At 33.4% G+C, this 14978-nt stretch overlaps 2 protein-coding genes across 3 annotated transcripts; one reads left to right on the forward strand and one right to left on the reverse strand.

Moving 5' to 3' along the window:
- The first annotated feature begins 2536 nt into the window (after window positions 1-2536).
- Window positions 2537-12960, forward strand: LOC105640179 (zinc knuckle (CCHC-type) family protein). 2 transcript variants are annotated; one of them, XM_089719060.1, is made up of 10 exons: window positions 2537-2700; window positions 3246-3335; window positions 4589-4769; window positions 4893-4948; window positions 5037-5199; window positions 5396-5484; window positions 6001-6133; window positions 11207-11299; window positions 11849-11951; window positions 12386-12960. In XM_089719060.1, exons 3-10 carry the CDS (start codon window positions 4614-4616, stop codon window positions 12808-12810), a joined length of 1218 nt encoding a protein of 405 aa, XP_089575186.1. In that variant the 5' UTR covers window positions 2537-2700; window positions 3246-3335; window positions 4589-4613; the 3' UTR covers window positions 12811-12960. The 2 variants fall into 2 exon arrangements, with proteins under 2 accessions (XP_089575186.1, XP_012079812.1); XM_012224422.4 differs by lacking the exon at window positions 3246-3335.
- On the reverse strand, window positions 6384-9710 carry LOC149497668 (uncharacterized). Its single transcript, XM_089718833.1, has 4 exons — window positions 9506-9710; window positions 8530-8681; window positions 7877-8445; window positions 6384-7299 (listed from the first exon to the last, which is right to left on the reverse strand). Exons 1-4 carry the CDS (start codon window positions 9708-9710, stop codon window positions 6384-6386), a joined length of 1842 nt encoding a protein of 613 aa, XP_089574959.1.
- Window positions 12961-14978: the final 2018 nt, after the last annotated feature.

Raw genomic sequence — 14978 nt, forward strand, 5'->3', positions numbered from 1 at the left:
TAATGCTCTAAATGCTAAAGGCTGACGCCTAACTTTTGGACTCTACACCATAAACAAAAATTATAAACACATTAGCGATTACACCTACTGATCCAAATTCAAGTAATATCATTAATCAACTTCAATTACTACATTACTACCTTTAGTTTGAATGGCTTCTGTGACTAATGTCCTTTCACATTGTGTTCTCTTGCTTCAATGGGAACATCGGTATAGTTACTATCATTGCTACCTTCTTCACTCAGCCCGTCCCTATATCATATTATAAGACATTACTACATCATATAAATTTTCATTCCATTCCCTACATATGCATTAAGGCATTAGGATTCAACTTCATTGTCACAATCAAATTTCAAAAAAAAAAAAAAAAAGAAAATACAAAAGAGAGCACATTTCTGCCATACACCACTAACGATTGAGTAGACACTTTCTATTTCGTGATTATTAGTTCAATACTCATTTCAAACGTTATCACATTTAATAATTTACCACCGTTAACAAAAAGGGACCACGTCAATTTTTAATCACCAACCATTAAGACAAAAATTGAATTATGGAAATCATAATTTTATAATATATAATTTTCTATATCTAACTGATATATTTCTATGTAATTCAATCAACCATTGACAAATACAAATATATAATATTTGGTGAGATAGGAAAAAAAAAAACTCAAAATAAAGACTTAATTTCAAAAACTAATCTTTTTCCATTCACTTGAACAAGCCCAACCTCAAAAAAAAAGGAACTAATTAAACAGTTATTACAAAAATTAGATTATCAAAATAATAATTTTACACTTTATAATTCTCTACATCTAATTGGTACAGTCTAAGTAATTCAATCTAATTGGTACAGTTCTAAGTAATTCAATAAACTAATCATTATGTAAGATAGAAAAATAAAAACAACTCAATATAAAGACTTAATTTCTATTCACTTTAACAAGCTCAGCCTCAACAAAGGAACTAACAACAAAGGAACTAGTCAAGCATCTGGCCTACCTGATCAATCTCCTGGACATCGTCGAACCCTAATTGACTCCCTTAGAATTTGATTCGGTCTGTTTCTATGCTTGCACCACCTTCTCAATTACTTGTTCTAGGTTTGAACTCTTCCTTCCCTGACTTTCGTTCCTCTGTTCCTTCTCCCACTATGTTTCTTCGAAAATCATGCAAGCGAGCCTTCTCTTTCTGGTTCCCCTCTTTTTGTTTTATTATTTTTAATTGTGTACGGATAATAATTTAACTCGACCCGATCTGATCCGATCTTAGCGGATTTGGGCAGTGTATAAATGGATTTAGGATGAGTTTAGATAGTAATTTTAGTACCTGCATCGGGTTCGAAGCGGATTTGGGTTCAAGTGGTTGAGTAATGACTACCTGTTACCCATATGATTTAAAGCAAAAGTTTATATCGATCAATAATATTGAATATGTTAACCATATAAATTAAGTTACCTTACCACCAAACTACTTAATATTATTGTGTAAGATATACGCAAAAGATATATAAACTGGCAACTATATTAATTTATACTTTAAACATTTATTAATGAATCTACAATATTATTGGATAGTAATTTAATCTTATTCATAAGTAAAATTCTAATAAAATTACATACATTAAATTATAATATTTTAATAAATTGAATTTATTTTTTTTTTCATAAAGAATATTAAACAAAATTATATATATTGTATTTACATCATGTCTTAATAATTTAATTGAATGTTTTATATTTTGATAATTATGAAATTTATTAAAAATAAAAAGTTATTAATTGAATAAAATATTAAAAATGTTATAATTAAAAATTTTTAAAGCTACTTATCGACATTATTAATAAACTTCTAATGATAATTATAATTAGATCTTAATTTAAAATATGATTCATGTGGATTATGAAATCTAGATAGACTTTTAGTAAATTATAATATGACTCATATAAAATATCATAAATGAACTTATAAATATAATTATGATTGGATCTTAGTTAAATATGTTTTTATTCATATATATTAGTATACTTATAATTGGACCTTATTCAATATGTTTTTATTTTTTTATTAGCATCATCATATATATTAGTATGCTTATACTTAAAAGTCTAATGTATATAAATTAAAGATTATAACAACCATAATTAATTATAACCTACTAAGTATATTCTCTAATAAAAAAAATTAAACTTAATACTTTACATAATATTTTGTTATTTTACACTTACTTCAATATTGAAATATAATTATAGCCTTTTAAGTAATAATAATAATAATAATAATAATAATAATAATTATTATTATTATTATTATAATAGTAGCTTTAAGAATAATGAGAATAATAATAACTTTAATGATAATAATAATAACAAAAATAACTATTTTATATCCTCAAAAAAAAAAAAAAAACTATTTTACCACCAAACGACGTAGTTTTGATGCAAGAGGCTTAAATGAATCTACAAGCAAAACTACGTCGTTTTAACCTAGGCTTGGATTTTAATCACACAAACTCTCTCAAACTCAACTCCAGTCAAACTTATTTTCTCCTCCCTCCTCCCTTCCCTGCGCCACTCGCTCATTTTCTGCACTTCTACAGCCTGTCTTTCTTTATACCTTCCCGTTGCTTTCGTTCTTTGCCGTCGCCTCCGCACCGTCGTGCTCTAAGCGCAAAAGTGCTCTTTAGCCACAGGTTCGTTCTTGATTTTTTCATTCTCAGTTTAATTTTTTTTCCGTTTTGCTTCGTTCCTCTCTCTCTCTCTCTCTCTTTTTATAAACACATATAAACAGACAAAGAGGAGGAATTGTTGAATTAATTTATGGGTTCAGCCGACATTATTTGCATATTGTTTTTTTTTTTCGTTTATGGTTTTGTGCATGTTTGGGTTGTTAATTCAAAGTTTGGTATATTTTTAATGATTAAAATTGTCTAGATATACTGAGAATGATTAAAAGGAATCTGCTTCTTGTACAAATTGTAAAAGCAAAACATGTTAACAAGTTTAAGTTGTTGCTGTTTTTATTTTTTTTTACCATGAGATATTTATACAAGTTTAACAAGTTCAATTTGTTCCTGAATTTTTTTTTAGTATTTTGTGATTTATATATAGTGCTGTATTTCTCTTTTTGAGAAGCATATAGGCTAACTTGAGAGCTTAAACATACAAGTGTTTCAGTCATATTGCTAACTCAAGTGGTAATTACTAATGTCAAAGTTCTTATTTATTTATTTTTCAGATTCTTGTTCTCGCGCGAAGTCAAATTTTTTTTTTGTGGGGAAGAAGATGATGTTGATTGTTAATCCTTGCAATCTTGGTTCTTGAAAAAGTAGAGTTCAGGAATTATGTTTGTATTAAGAATATTATGTTTATGTACATGTTTTTGTTGCAGTGTTGTTTTTTCATTTTGACGCAGGGGGAAGATGTAGGGCTGTCAGTTTTCAACAAGTAAGCTAGAATAGGGTTGATTGTAGGTGGAACAGTAATCAGTAATTAGGTTTATAACCTTAGAATTAAAATTATGAGGAAAATAAGATGATTTACAATGCTACTAGTGCTGTCTATTTATAGTGATAAATCCTAACTAGACTAGGAATCCTAATTAAAGAAAGAATTAAAACTCTACTCCTATTCAATGATAAAATAGTAAATCCTAATCAAATAAGGAAACGGAAAACTAATGCAAATCTGAAATAAAACAGTAAATTAAATAAAATCCTAGTTGTGCTAGGAATCCAATTAGGACTATTGCTCTTGCATCACATTTACTTTTTTAATTCAGTAATTTTTTTTATTGACATAGTTTTTATTATGTTTTATATGGATTTAGTTCTCATTATAATTTGTTATAGTTTAGTATTATTATATGTTAATTAGTTTTTAGTTTGTGGTTGATATTATTCTTATTGAATTTTAATAGATGTTTGATTGTCAGATTGTTTAATTGAGAATTGAGATATTGGTTTGAATTTCAATTCTTTTGTTTTATTTTAATATTACTACGTACTGTTGATTGAGAATATTACAAGTTAATTTGTTTTATTATTTTGAATGTTGCAGGTTAATTTGTTTTATTATTTTGGATATTACAGGCTAAGTTGTTTTATTATTTTGAAGTTGAATTTTAATTTAATGTATTTTTTATGTATTTTTTGTTCCACTTCGGGTTCGAATTCGGGTTTGATGGATTGAATGAATATGTGATTGAACGGGTATTTAAACGGATTCGGGTGGTATGCGGGTATTTCTAAATGGATTTGGTTTGGGGATTATTGGTTTATTCCATAATGGATTCGGGTACTTAAATTATTAACCGGTTCAGATTTGGGTAGTTTATTTTCTGCGGGTACCTGCTCTACTGCCAACCCTAGTAAACAGCGCAGCAAAAGGATGCTGGCTTTTACTTAGTTGCCCTTTCGTTATTATACGTATGCGTATTATACTTGTTTCTACTGTACAATACACTTGTAGAGCTTTTGGGACCCACGCAGCTGTGTATCTATTTTTTATTAGCCGAAAGTGGGGGCGAGTCGAACCTGTGATAATTACTGATTATCTTTTACCTTTCTCCTTCCCTTGTAGATTTCTCTCTTCACTTGAACTAGTGATGTCGTCAATCTGTGGCTCGCTTGGTCTTCTAGTTTCTCACTGGAAGCATAGTAACACTCGCTTCTTGATATTCCTTCACTCCAAGAGAAAGATTAACTTCTGCTCAACTGTAGTTTACTGTTCTGATAATGACTCAGTTTCCAAACAAAGCCAGGCACTCTCTTTTTCTCTATCTCTCTTTTCCATTTTTAAGGTTGTTTCAGATTTTGATTTCTGATTGCATTGATCTGGCTTTTAAGCGTGATCGTAATTATCTTATGTGATTGGTTTATGGCAGTTGGGCTATGATCCATCAGAAGAATTACTAGGACTCGAGGCTGATCTAAACCCAAGGTTTTTTCTGTTAATTAATGGCTACTTTGGCTCGTTTTATAATTGTTCAGTTGTTTTGGTTCTAATAATCTTTCAAATTTAATTTCAGGAGTTCTATATCTGGGGTGTCTAAACCAAGATCTTGGTTTGGTCCAACTGGTCAATATATTAGAGAGCTTCCATGTCCAAGTTGCAGGGGAAGAGGTTATACTTCATGTTCAGAGTGTGGTATTGAAAGATCTAGGTTAGATTGTTCTCAATGTAGTGGAAAGGTACTTACTTTTAGAAGAAATTATGTTGAATTCTATATTAGCTTTGCATATGAGCTCGAATGAATTGAAAGTTTAAAGCACTTGTGCAATTCAAGATAACTTGACCTTAGAAGAGAAAACACCATTTTCTATCCCACTCATCTTTATTGTGTGAGGCAAAGATTATCTTTTATTTTTGTTTATTTGATTGTTACAGGGTATAATGACTTGTCGTCAGTGCTTGGGGGATTGTGTAATATGGGAAGAGTCGATCGATGAAAAGCCATGGGAGAATGCTCGCTCAGTGTAATTTCTCTGACATTTGCTCATTACTTGCGTGTTTCTTGGCTTGCTAAGTACACTTTCCTCCATTTTCCTGGTTTCTATACCTATGTAAATACTTTGAACATCTTTCTTACTTGGTTGATCACACCCTTTAATAGACAACTGATAAAAGCTATAATCTTTTTAATCATACAAAGTTAAACATGTAAATTACATGTCAATGCTCTGAATTCATTGAACTATAAAGAGAAAATATTTTTTCTTCTTGTTTTCTTTATGCTAGTATAACCTAGTTATTATGCTGTTTCAAGTAACATGTACTTCCTGTTTGCTATAAATGAATTCTAATTCTAATTACTGTCCATCCTATTGCAATGAACCAAGTTTATTATGTGATTGTGGGATGTAGTTACCTAATGTACATGGAAGTTTAATAAATCTCAATTTTTGTTTGCTTAGTTGTATTGATGTATAGATGAGGTGATGACAGACAATGATTCTGAACTCTGGTCCTCTTTTATCCTTTTATCTTCTTAGTTCTCCACTGAAAGTGAAAGAGGATGAAGAAGTTGACAATTTAGAAATAAAGCTGGACAACAAGAAAAAATCAAAGCGTATATACCAATCACCATCTCCTGAAGTTGGACTGAAGATCAGCCGATCACTAAAAGTTGGTAGCTTCATCCCTCTTTAACATGTTCTATTTAACAATGACAGAATGCATATATTATAACATTAATTTTAGTAGCAATCTAAAGTACATATTGGATTTTGTGAATTTATTGTGGAAAAATATTTTCTTGCTTGTATTTCATCAATAGGGACACATATATATACACACACATACAAGATATTATAAACCTATTAGGAATCTAACTCTTAACAGAGTTCTATTTATAACTAATCCTTAACACTTCCCCTCAAGTTGGAGCATAGATGTTAATCATGCCCAACTTGTTACAAAGATAGTCCACCCGAGGTCCATTTAGAGCTTTGGTAAAGATATCTCCTAATTGTTCACTTGTTTTAACATGCGCTGTAGAGATAACACCCTGTTGTATCTTTTCACGAATGAAATGACAATCAATCTCGATATGTTTTGTTCGTTCATGGAATACTGGATTTGATGCAATGTGAAGAGCAGCTTGATTATCACACCATAACTTTGAAGGCAAGGATGACTTGAAGCCAATTTCCTCTAACAACTGTCGAATCCAAATTAATTTACAAGCAGATTGTGCCATAGCTCGATATTCTGATTCAGCACTCGATCGTGAGACTACATTTTGTTTCTTGCTCCTCCACGATATCAAATTTCCACCTACAAAGACACAATATCCTAAAGTTGATCTTCTATCAACCTTCGAACCTGTCCAATCCGCATCTGAAAAACACTCAATGTCCAAATGCCCATGATTACTGTAAAGTAGGCCACGACCTGGATTACCTTTCAAATAGCACAAAATCTGTCCTAAAGCTTCCCAATGGATAACAGTAGGAGAAGACATAAACTGGCTTAAGATGCTCACAGAGTAAGCAATATCTGGACGTGTTACTGTATGATAATTCAATTTGCCCACTAACCTTCTATACATCTCAGGATCATCAAATAGCTCACCATCAATTGAAATTTGCAAATTAGGAGTCATTGAAGCACTACAAGGCTTGGCACCTAACTTTCCAGTTTCCTTCAGTAAATCAAGGACATACTTCCTTTGAGATAAAAAGATGCCTCTCTTACATCTAGACACTTCAATACCCAAAAAATACTTCAACAATCTTAAGTCTTTTGTCTGGAACTGAGTTTGGAGAAATGACTTGAGTGATGTAATACGGCTGAATTACTCCATGAAATAACAATATCATCAACATAAACCACAAGTAGAATCAAACCAGTCTTGTACTTCTGAAAAATACAAAATGATCAGAAGTACTCTTCTGCATGCCAAATTGATGCACCGCATTGCAAAATCTACCAAACCAAGCTCGAGGACTCTGTTTTAGGCCATAAAGAGATTTTTGAAGTTTACACACTTTACCCGACTCCCCCTGAGCAACAAAGGCTGGTGGTTGCTCCATGTAAACTTCCTCCCGATGATCCCCATGAAGAAAGGCATTCTTAACGTCCAGCTGATGTAAAGGCCAGTCAAAAGTAGCTGCTAAAGAAATAAATAAATGAACAGAAGACAATTTGGTGACGGGAGAAAAAGTATCAGAATAATCAAGGCCATAAATCTGAGAATAGCCCTTTGCAACTAATCGAGCCTTGAGACGAGCAACAGACCCATCAGGATTCACCTTAACGGAGAAAACCCACTTACAACCAATAGCTTTCTTACCTGCCGGGAGAAGCACAAGATCCCAAGTACCATTAGTATCTAAGGCAGCCATCTCCTCTTTCATTGCTACACACCAACCAGGATGGGACAAAGCTTGGGCAACAGTTGTAGGTATAGAGACAGAGTCTAGGTTACTTACAAAACAACAAGATGAAGAAAGATGATCATAACTGACAAAAGAGGAAATAGGATAGGTACACTTGTGTTTACCTTTTCGAAGAGCAATGGGAAGGTCAAGGTCTGACTGGGGCGTGGATGGCACAAGCTCAAGTTGAGTGGAGGGAACCAGATCTTCTGTTGAAGCGGCAGGCGGAGGAAGTGAGTCAAGAGTTCCTGGTCTCCTGGAATAAACCTGTTCAAAACGAGGGCGAGCAGATGCTGGTGCAGGAGCTGGGACAGGTTCAGGAATAGGAGCAGGAGTAGGAGAGTTATGAAATTGCTGGATAGCATAAACTAAAAACTCATCATCCTCCCCCTTACTCTTATATATAGAAGAAGGAAAAAATGGAGTATTCTCAAAAAATGTGACATATGCAGAAAAAATATAATGGTCAAGATCGGGAGAGAAACAACGATAACCTTTTTGACGCCGAGAATATCCAAGGAAAACACAACGAAGGGACTTTGGATCTAAGTTGGAAACCTATGGACGAACATCACGAACAAAACAAGTACAACCAAAAATACGAGGTTCAATGGGAAACAGAAGTTTCGAAGGAAACAAGACATTATAAGGAATTTCACCATTAAGAACAGAAGAAGGCATGCGATTAATCAAAAAACATGCATTAGAGACAGCATCAGCCCAAAAATGTTTAGGGACCTTCATTTGGAATAGAAGTGCCCTAGCAACCTCAAGAAGATGTTGATTTTTTCGTTCTGAAACCCCATTTTGAGAAGGAGTATCAACACAAGATGTTTGATGGAGAATACCATTCTGTGACATATAAGATTGGAAAGAACTAGATAGATATTCTTTAGCATTATCACTGTGCAATATGCGAACAGAGGTATTAAATTGAGTTTTAATTTCAGCACAAAAGGAACAAAAAATAGAGAATATCTCAAAAAGAGTTTTCATTAAAAATAACCAAGTAACACGAGAATAATCATCCACAAAAGTAACAAAATACCGAAAGCCAGTTTTAGAAATAACAGGACATGGACCCCAAACATCAGAATGAACTAACTCAAAAGGGGATGAAACCCGTTTATTTACTCGAGGAACTAAAGGTAAACGATGATGTTTGGCAAATTGACAAGATTCACATTCTAAAATTGACAAAGACTGAAACTGTGGATACAACTTCTTTAAAGTAGACAATATAGGATGACCCAAACGGCAATGAACCTCAAGAGGAGATAGACCACCAGCACAAGCCAGAGATAACGAAATGTGTTCATCTAGAAGATAAGGCCACCAGACTCACGTCCTCTACCAATAATCCGCTTCGTCAAAAGATCCTGAAACACACAATATGTAGGATAAAATTTAACATAACAATTTAGTATACGAGTAATTTTGCTAATCGACAGTAGATTAAACAAAAAACGAGGCAAGCAAAAAACAGAAGATAATGGAAGAGATGGAATGGGATTGGCAGTGCCAATACACGTGACAGAAAATGTGGACCCATTAGCTAGAGTAACATGACAATTAAATTGTTCAGATTCTTTTAATGAGGATAAGAGACTAGGGTTACCTGTTATGTGATCTGTGCAACCAGAATCAATGGCCCACTCTGATGAGGTAGACATAAGACATGAAGGAGTACCTGAATTGGCAGTAGCAACAATCGAGGAATCAGCAGACTTAGAAGAACGGTATCTAGAGAGCTCAGCATACTCCGTAGTAGAAATTGTTACAGTGTTACCAGAGGAAGTAACTGGAGAATCTTGAGTGGCCATATTTACCCTTGGTGGTTTATTGATCAGTTTCTTGCAATACCGTTTAGTGTGACCAGGTTCATGGCAATAATGGCAGATAAGAATACTTGCCTCCCGAGTAATTAGTCCATTATTGCGATTATTTCCTCCTCGTCCTCTGTTTCTTGGCTGTCGAGATACTTGATTACGACTCACAAGGGCACTCTTATCAGAAGGGGAACGGGTATGAGAACCCTCAGTACGTAGCAATCTAGCAAAAGTCTCCTGAAAGAGGTAACATCACCGCCTGAAAGAACCTGTGATTTGGCAGTTTCAAAAACCGGAGCAAGACCTGCAAGAAAACTCATCAGAGCCATTTGTTCTCGCTGGGTCTGTTGAACCTTAACATCGAGACTAAAAGGCAATAAAACATTAAGTTACTCATAAATCTTCTTAAATTCCATGAAATAGGTTGTAAGGGGCTTATCTTGCTGGTCGGCTCGATAAAAACCTTTGCAGACCTCATACATATGAGACAGATTACCTTTTCCTGAGTACAAGAATTCAAGATATTCCATTAATTCTTTAACAAACTCACAATGATTGATTAACCCAACAGTGTCTGGTGTCACCAGTTGGTGGATCATCAATTAGATGATCATCTTTTTTAACACTCCGCAAATAAATTCTAATTGTCTTACTCGAATCTAAATAATTAGTTCATTTTAATTTATATTCTATGATTTTATTCATTGCTGGGATCAATTCAGTAATAGTAGTTTTAGAATCTGTAGATGCAGGATTTATTATTAATAAAAACTAAACACCCTACCAGCAACGCAGAAAGAGATAAAAAAAAAAAAAAAATAGCCTTTCAACGCAAACAGGAGCAAACAGTAATCTGAAACGGCAAATTAACAAAAACTGAGAACGCCCCTACCAAAACTTCGCCGGATCGTCAGCCGGGGAACCTTCTGAGGTAAGCGGTGAGACAAAATTGTGACCCTAGAACTGTCACCGACACTGACAGCCGCTGGAATTTCAACGCAAACGGGGAAAAAAAAGGTTTAACGAGCCAAAGGCTCTGATACCATGTGAATTTATTGTGGAAAAATATTTTCTTGCTTGTATTTCATCAATAGGGACACACATATATATACACACATACAAGATACTATAAACCTATTAGGAATCTAACTCCTAATAGAGTTCTATTTACAACTAATCCTTAACAGATTTGCTAGCTCAGTTGCGACTCATGATGAAATTGTTAGATGCCTTGATGCTTGGTGCCTTAGTCAATCAGTAATTGCTTGGTTGTTATATTCTTTTGGTCTGCAATCATATTCCTGTATATGTTTCTTCCGCTATCTTTATCTAATTGGTCATTTACCTAACATAATTTGAGGATTTTATTATTCCTTGTGATAGTTCTGGTTGGTCTTTTACATGCTTATATTTTACATATGTTCACATGGAATTATGAATTGGCCAGGTCATGATTTTTTAATCTTCTTTGTTGAGTTGGATGATTGCAGAGTCTTAATGCCAAAACTGGACTATTTAGTAAAAGAATGAAGATTATCCATCGCAATCCTAAGCTTCATGCACAAAGGGTGGCTGCAATTAAGGTCTGCAATTATATATACACACACACTCTCATATATTGACTTGTGTTCATCTCCTTTAACATTTGAAGTGTAGAACCATGTCATGCATGAATATCTTTTATTTTCTGTCGATTACTGCAGGCCTTAATCTGTAGCAATAAATAGTGTCCACAAAATTTATTGTGGTTTACTGTTATATTCTGTAGTTGACATTATTGATTCATTCTACTTAACTGAGACCAGGACCATCTTTCCCAATAGCTAGATATGAAATGAAAAATTTAGCTGTGGATGTCCTTGGGATCTACTCTTGGGAGTCGGCATTTGGCTGTGCACCTCTTTCTTTTATTTATTTATTTATTCATTTTTGTTTAAAAAGGAAACCATATACGTCATGCTAGAAAATTGAAGTTGTAGTTAGCAGGAGAGCATTAATACCTATTCAATTACTAAAGATCATGAGCAACTTCATTGAATTATCTAAGAGGAGAATGTATTCAATTACTAATTTTCAGCTCAGTTGACAATGAAAAGATTTGGTTTACTGCACACCTTGTAAATGCAATGCAGAAAGCCAAAGGAACTGCTGCAGCAAGGAAACATACTTCTGAAACTTTGAAAGCTTTTTTCAGTGATCCTGAAAACCGTCGCAAGAGGAGCATTGCTATGAAAGGTTAGTTTACAAAATTTGCTGAAAGTTTGACTTTGATTCATTTGAACTACAAGTTTTCCTTACCTCATACATGAACTTGCCTTTTGCAATCATGTTCCAGAACTAAACTTGAAAATCCATTTCCCAGTGTGTTTTCTGTTTTGCTTTTCAAGGGGATAGATGTTACATAAAATTGGTGAAGAACTTTGACAAACGCGACCTTGGATTTGATGAAAACTAGTTATGGTAACAAAACAAGTTTGGTTCTGATATTCCCATAGAGTGAGCACATAGCTTGTGCTTTCATTTAGCTCTTGCCATTGACAAGTAGCTTCCATCTAATTGCTTTATGAACACTTCAAGTTGCATGCGTGCAAGGTTCTGTTGTATGACATTCCTATGATACTTGAACACAGTGAAGTGATGTTAATCCTGGATTTCTCTTTTTGATGTAGGAGTGAAATTTTACTGTAGAAACTGTGGACGGGAAGGACACAGGAAACATTACTGTCCGGAACTAAAGCATAGCTCAACAGACAGGCGGTTTAGATGTCGATTGTGTGGGGAAAAGGGCCATAACAGAAGAACATGCCAGAAATCGAGGATGATCAATCAGAAAGGCACAATTAGAAGGCTATATCAGTGCAAAACTTGTCACCGAAGTGGCCATAATAGCAGGACATGCCCTAAAATTAAGGTTTCAAAAAGTTTACGTGGTAGAAATGCAAAGAAAGATTCTCTCATACCTAGACGTAGAGTATACACCTGCAATTTCTGTAGGGAAAAGGGGCACAATGTAAGGACATGTCCAAACAGAAATACAGAGCCTACAATGAGTTCTGGAAATAATGAGGATACCAACAACCTTGTTATGGACTGATGCATTTTAATTGAACGTGCGGAGGGGAAAAGCGTTTTATTTTTCTTTCTAAAAGTTTCATCTGCAATATCTTTAGCTGTACCTTCTATGTTACTGTCTCAGTATTTTTTAATATTTTTTTATGATAAAAGATGTGGTTGTCTTCTCCCATTCCCTATCAGAGTCAGATTGAATTCAATGCCTCTTATTTTCAGTGATTGATAAACAAAACCGATCAGACCAACTTCAAGAACCAATGGAAAAAAAAAAAAAACATTAGTTTGTATATATTGTGCATCTTTATCCAAGAACTATCTCATTTTACATTGCATTCCATTTCATTAGTCTGTATACTTTTATCAGTTTATATGATTTTAAGACTTCAGAAAAGTTACAGGTTCAATAACTTGCATTTGTAGATCCTAATTACAGAACATAATCCACAATAAGTAGTTCTTGAAATAGTGATTGCCCTTCAATACCCTATTTACTCGTGTAATAACCTATGCCTACTTATATGACGTTGAGGTGTGACTAGCTAGGAGCGTTCAAACTTTAGCAAGCTTCAATTTTTAGAATTGTTGAAAACTCTTTTCCCTTTTCATTTTTCAGGGGAAATTCTGCTAAAGCTTTGGTAGGCTTCTATAAATTGTTTAGGCAGAGATTGAGGTGAATAGTTTAGGTTTGTTATATGTTCAGTTAACCTTACTCTTTACCATATCCTCACATTGTCCACCACACTCTGTGTTCGGGTTGTGACAGGTAAAAATAGAGGAGGGTTATCCATGTCTCATGCACTAAAGTCAAAAGAAAAATTGAAAAGAGAAAATCTATGCTAAAGAAAGAGAAAAGAGAGATGTGGAGGATCCAACTATTGGCAAATTAACTATCCTAAAGAAAAGAGGAAAGAAAAATCATTAAATTATTGAGCTATGATACCTTTTGCCTTCAGCCACCAGTTCTTGGACTCCTCCGGCTGTTGGTTGGGGTTTCTTTGCGAAATGGATGCGGGGAGGTAATGGGTTCTGGAAATAAGTTTGTTAATGCTGTTTTGACAGCTGAAAATACAGAAGTTGAAGCTGCTATTTTCAGTTCACAAGGCAGCAAAAGTGGGATTTAGTTCTTTGATTCTTTTGCTAGTTCTTTAATGAATGTTCAATGTGTTCATGTTTCATGGATGTAACAAACTTGAAGCACATGATCTATCAAAATTAGTTTGTCTAAATTAGAAAATGTTTGGATATAGGAAGTGCCTCCTTCTATCCTTCATTTGTTTTCACTGATTATATTTCATTACATTTATAAAAGATCTAAACTTTTATTTTCAAAAGGGAAAAAAAAAAAATTTGCATTCAAAGTATATACGAGCCTCATTTCTGCAACACAGGTTATAAAGTATATACGAGCAACAAAGCACGCAAAACATGGAATTGAAAGGCAAAAATTCCAAATGCATAATTCACATCTGAAGACTATAAGAAACTAGCCATGATCCCGTCTTATATATTATTTAAATAATTATTATTTTATCAAATTTTAGGAAAAAACTTTCTTAAATCGAGTCCATGGCCAGATTTATGGGTCAAATCAATTACAAAGGTATATCTTACTATACACTTGAAAAAAAAATGATGAAATAAAATAATTTTTAAAGAATTCTTAATTTCATTGGTTTGCTAATTTCATTCTACCTTGTGCAAGAATTTCATAATCAATATTAATAGGGAACAATTAGAATATTTTTTTCTTAATTTACCTAGGGTGATAAATCTTATGTTAATTATATAAGTATTTTCATATAGTTCCTGCTATCTTCATTGTTTATTACCCATAAAATGAATAATGTGAATATATAATCAAAACATATCAATCCCTATACAAGATATTTTAGTAATTTCAAGTTAAAGGATCACTTTGAGTATTCCATAGACACAAGTAACTCTTCATATGAAATTCTCATGTAGGTCGAATTAGTGGACTTGTTTAAATAACATTTACTTACATATTAGTTCTAGATATCACATATATCTCAGTTTATGAGAATACCTTTACAAAGGGAAGAACATATTATATATCAATCTCAACAGTTCTAATCATCGTCAACAATAAGGAGAACATTGACAAAAAAATATTTAGAGACTTTGTTTTGATGCAAAATAAAGCTCATAATTATAACCACATTATAATTT

Source organism: Jatropha curcas, chromosome 3, assembly GCF_041381405.1.
Source record: "Jatropha curcas cultivar XTBG-Jc1 chromosome 3, XTBG_Jcur_1.0, whole genome shotgun sequence".
Lineage (NCBI taxonomy): Eukaryota > Viridiplantae > Streptophyta > Magnoliopsida > Malpighiales > Euphorbiaceae > Jatropha > Jatropha curcas.

What these genes read in the sequence shown, in the direction of transcription:
- LOC105640179 (XM_089719060.1), top strand. Translation starts at nt 4,614, where the DNA reads ATGTCGTCAATCTGTGGCTCGCTTGGTCTTCTAGTTTCTCACTGGAAG. An exon ending in GTTCTCAATGTAGTGGAAAG is followed by an intron (nt 5,200 to 5,395) that starts GTACTTACTTTT and finishes TGATTGTTACAG; the next exon opens with GGTATAATGACTTGTCGTCA. An exon ending in GAGGAGCATTGCTATGAAAG is followed by an intron (nt 11,952 to 12,385) that starts GTTAGTTTACAA and finishes TTTTTGATGTAG; the next exon opens with GAGTGAAATTTTACTGTAGA.
- LOC149497668 (XM_089718833.1), bottom strand. Translation starts at nt 9,710, where the DNA reads ATGGCCACTCAAGATTCTCCAGTTACTTCCTCTGGTAACACTGTAACA. An exon ending in TTGCACAGATCACATAACAG is followed by an intron (nt 8,682 to 9,505) that starts GTAACCCTAGTC and finishes ATGGGGTTTCAG; the next exon opens with AACGAAAAAATCAACATCTT. An exon ending in ATGGTGAAATTCCTTATAAT is followed by an intron (nt 8,446 to 8,529) that starts GTCTTGTTTCCT and finishes GTTCGTCCATAG; the next exon opens with GTTTCCAACTTAGATCCAAA.